Source organism: Homarus americanus, unplaced genomic scaffold, assembly GCF_018991925.1.
Source record: "Homarus americanus isolate GMGI-L3 unplaced genomic scaffold, GMGI_Hamer_2.0 scaffold50924, whole genome shotgun sequence".
Classification (NCBI taxonomy): Eukaryota; Metazoa; Arthropoda; class Malacostraca; order Decapoda; family Nephropidae; genus Homarus; species Homarus americanus.
In genome coordinates, this window is record NW_024718094.1 from 2,832,554 (window position 1) to 2,836,689 (window position 4,136).

General features: G+C 36.5%; 1 protein-coding gene across 2 annotated transcripts in view; it reads left to right on the top strand.

Annotated features, from left to right (window-relative positions):
* Nucleotides 1-3,018, top strand: part of LOC121859114 (inhibitor of nuclear factor kappa-B kinase subunit alpha-like) — a 47,921-nt gene extending 44,903 nt beyond the window's left edge. For both annotated transcript variants that reach the window (XM_042355810.1, XM_042355811.1), the window contains one exon: nt 2,466-3,018. In XM_042355810.1, the coding sequence (XP_042211744.1) occupies nt 2,466-2,655 (190 nt within the window). In that variant the 3' untranslated portion in view covers nt 2,656-3,018. The remainder of the gene's footprint in view (nt 1-2,465) is intronic.
* Nucleotides 3,019-4,136: the final 1,118 nt, after the last annotated feature.

The window sequence follows — 4,136 nt, forward strand, 5'->3', positions numbered from 1 at the left end:
TTTCGGGAAAGTAGATACTTACGATCTTTTGAGAATCCGAACTTACGGTCTTTTTAATTGTCGTAAGTTCGAACTTAAGAGAAAAAATAGCTTAAAAGTATATACTTACGATCTTTTAGGAATTAGAAAGATCGTAAGTTTGAATTTAAGAGAAAAAATTCACTTAAAAGTAGATACTGACGATCTTTTGAGAATTAGAATGATCTTAAGTTCGAACTTAAGATCTTTCTAATTCTTAAAAGATCGTAAGTATATACTTTTAAGTGATTTTTTTCTCTTAAGTTCGAACTTACGATTTTCTGATTCTCAAAAGATCATAAGTTGGAACTTAAGAGAAAAAATAACTTACAATCTTTCTAATTCTCAAAAGATCATAAATAGATTTTCTACTTTTCGGGAAAGTAGAAAAATTGGCTCTTATAATTTTTGCCTTTGGAACCCTTTTGTTTTCAACTTTTTTCTTAGGACAAACAACGAAAAAGGTGTAATTTTTTTATTTATACGACATGTGAAGTTACTATACAAATAGTTGCAATATTTATTGCAATGATTTTACACCAGAGGGTGTTACTGCTAGGTTAAGTTGCCCTTATGGTACTACGACCTTTTTACACAGGATCCCATAAGGGTAACCCAACCTGGATCATGCAAGGCTACCAGTGTACCTTGGTTGATGTGTCTCGCCTCTCTATTGTAGGGGGCTCAGACAAGCCTCAGCACCCAGCCTTTGGCAGCCTCACAGTCCCTAGCAGTGACAGACAGCCTTTGGTGTCATCACATAGCCCTTATTAGCTGTACACAACTAACAACTTATGAGCACCCCTAGAAGCATCATGTAGACATTATGGGAACATCAATCAGCCTCCTCAGACATACTGTATAGCTAGAGCCTCACACATCCCCAAGTTGCCACAAACATCACATATCCCCTTGAAGTTACACTGTCTTGAAAATAATTTTTAACATGTACTACATTTTGAAAAAAATAAATTAATACATAAAAAAGTTTATCCAGAAGAAAAATTCATTGGTTACAAAGGAAGTTGTGAACACGTAAAATATAAATTACTGATAATTAAGGTAAATTGTTAAACTGAAAGATTTTTTTTAGTGGAGCATTTTATTTTTTTACGGGGATTAGCCCACCCGCGCACAGGTCACTGACCCACATTGGGGTCTGGGGGGCAAAAAATGTAGGAGTAATAATAATAATAATAGTAATAATAATAAAAATAACAATAATCATAGTAAAAAAAATTTATAATAAAAAATACACAAATAAAATACAGTAATAATCAAAATATAAATAAAATATAGAATTACAAGAATGAAAAAAAAGATGGAAAGTGAGAAACATGACCTAGACCCAATTATTATTATTATTACTATATTTTCGCCCCCCAGGCCCTGACGTGGGACTGTGCCCAGGTGGACTAATCCCTGTATAAAAAAAACTAACCTTACCTAACCATTCTGAAATCAGAAACACATCCGAGGATTTAGGGTAAGGGATTGTCACCTTATATTAACTAATTATTATTGCTGCAGTAATTGGTCATGATAACAGACCTGTGGTTGGGGATTAGGTGTAGAAATACATGAAGTGGGTCAAGTCCAAGTGTGAAATTCCTACATCACAAAGGCTGAGAAGAGATGAGGAGGCTCTCACGTGTGAGTTAGTGAATGATAAATGCCTACTTTGCAATATAATCTAGCCAAGCCTGCCCTTTTTATTCAGATAGACCAGCGAAAGAACAAAACCTCATATGACGTGCCCCGAAACTTTACAGATGCACATCACATATGACCCAAAGCCTAGAGGTTAAATGACCAAGGGGCTAGTCTTGGGTGTCTCGGGTGAAAAAAGGGTTAGTCTTGAGTGAAAAAGGGGTTAGTCTTGGGTGTCTCCGGTGAAAAAACGGGTTAGTCTTGGGTGTCTCAGGTGACTAAGGGGTTAGTCTTGGGTGTCTCAGGTGACTAAGGGGTTAGTCTTGGTGTCTCAGGTGAAAAAAGGGTTATTGTGTGTCTCAGGTGAAAAAAGGGTGAGTCTTAGGTGTTTCAGATAGCAAAAAGTTGGTCTTGGGTGTCTCAGGTAACCAAGGGGTTAGTCTTGAGTGTCTCAGGTCAGCAAAAAGTTGGTCTTGGGTGTCTCAGGTGTAGAAGTGGTTAGTCCTGGGTGTCTCAGGTGAAAAAAGGGGTTGGTCTTGGGTGTCTCAGGTGTGCAATATGTTGGTCTTGGGCGTCTCGGGTGACCTAGAGTTTAGTCTTGGGTGTCCCAGGTGGTCAAGGGGTTAGGCATACTTCAAAGTGGCAAAGGAGGGCTGCTATAGCAGAAAAGTTGGAAGAGACAAAAGGGTTGTTGAGGGGGGGGGGGGTGTTTATTCCGTCTTGTCCTTTCCTATCTTTTCCCCCTGTCCTCTCTATAACACAGATGTATTGACTACTGACAAAAATTTTCTTCCTAGGATGGTTGAAATGTTGACTGGAAATGTCAACTCCAATCTTGTGGTTGGTGGCAGCAAGTCATCAAGTCATACAGCTTCCCCAGTCTTGGTAGATGGTCTTCAACTTCCTCCAAGTCCCATTGACATGCATCGTACACCAACTCCAATCTCTTCAGCATCACCGAAAAAGGCAGTTGAAACCTCTTTGTAGCATTTAGTGAATAATAAATCAAAGTTTAAAATTTTAAAATATTTATATTAAATATACAGTAGAAAGTCGATATAACGCAAGATATGTTCCAAGAGGAAGTCGCTTGAAACCAAATTCGCACTAAATCAAGGTGTTGTTTCACTGGAATAATTTAGTTTGGTACTTAAGAGAAACACAAAATACTAAAAAGACTGAGAGTCTACCCAGATGCACCCCAGTCCATCTCTTAGAATAAACCAAACATTGTTAAAACAAACACTCATAAATCAACACAGCTAAAATTAAGGGATGCAAAATGGTTTGTTTACTGGCTGGGAAGATGGGGGGGAAGAGGTGAGGTGATATGTTTGACAGTTGATGCCAAGGTCTAGTGCTTATTTATTTATCTGTCGTTAAGAGTGACTAAGTTTTTCTCTTATAAAATGTCACTGAACTGACAGGAGAATATAATTAACATTGCTGGAATTCTTATAAAATAGTGATTAATTTGAATATAAACATGCTATAGCTTGCATTAGACATACAAATTTTAAGTTCTAATTTAAGAATCTTAGTACAAAGAGCAAAAATTTTATCGTGCAAAATATATTACGTTTATATTCAAATTATTCACTGTCTTGCAAGGATTCCAGCAATACAAATTATATTCTCCTAACTTAAGTCTGTGACATTATATAGGATAAAACCTTAAAAGCCTAAAACACCAAATCCTGGCTGGGAAGATGGGGGAAGGACGGAGGGTAGGGAAGTGACAGTGACATGTTTGACAGTTGGGGCAGAAGGTTTGGTGAAGTGTTTATTTGTGTCCTTTAGCTTGAGTTTATGTTTTCTGCTTATAAAATGTCACAGAAGTGACCGGGGAGAATATAATTTACATTGCTGGAATTCTTATAAGATAGTGATTAATTTGAATGTAAATATGCTATAGTTTGCAGTAGACATGTACAGTACAGCTTTACCCTTCGGATAGTGTAGTTTGCCCAGAGAAACCTTAGGTGCAAAATTTTAAATATGATGCGCCAGATTGACTTGCGCAAAATAGGAAAGATTTGCTTTAAATTAAAATATTGTCCTTAATTGTGGGTGTTGCTTTAAATCAATAATCTTAACTTGAATCGCTTTAAATCGACATTCTACTGTATACAGCAAGTGTCTGAGTGTGCAGGTAACACTCTGCACATCCACATTAAAAAGAAAAACCTGTACATGTTAAACTTGCAGTTGATTATTACTTTAGTCATAAATCACATCAAACATGTCTTTAGATATTCCTTTTCAGACATACAATTGACAAATTGTCAAGAACATATTTAAATTTTGATTGCATCTCTCCTGATAAGTTATCTTAAATACAGTAAAACAAGTCTGATGTTGTTAAACTGGAAAACTAAGGCCAAGTCTGGTCATGGTAACTTTAGTAGTTCCATTCTTTGTCTGTCTAATCAACTGCATTAGACAAAACATATGTAAATATAACCACA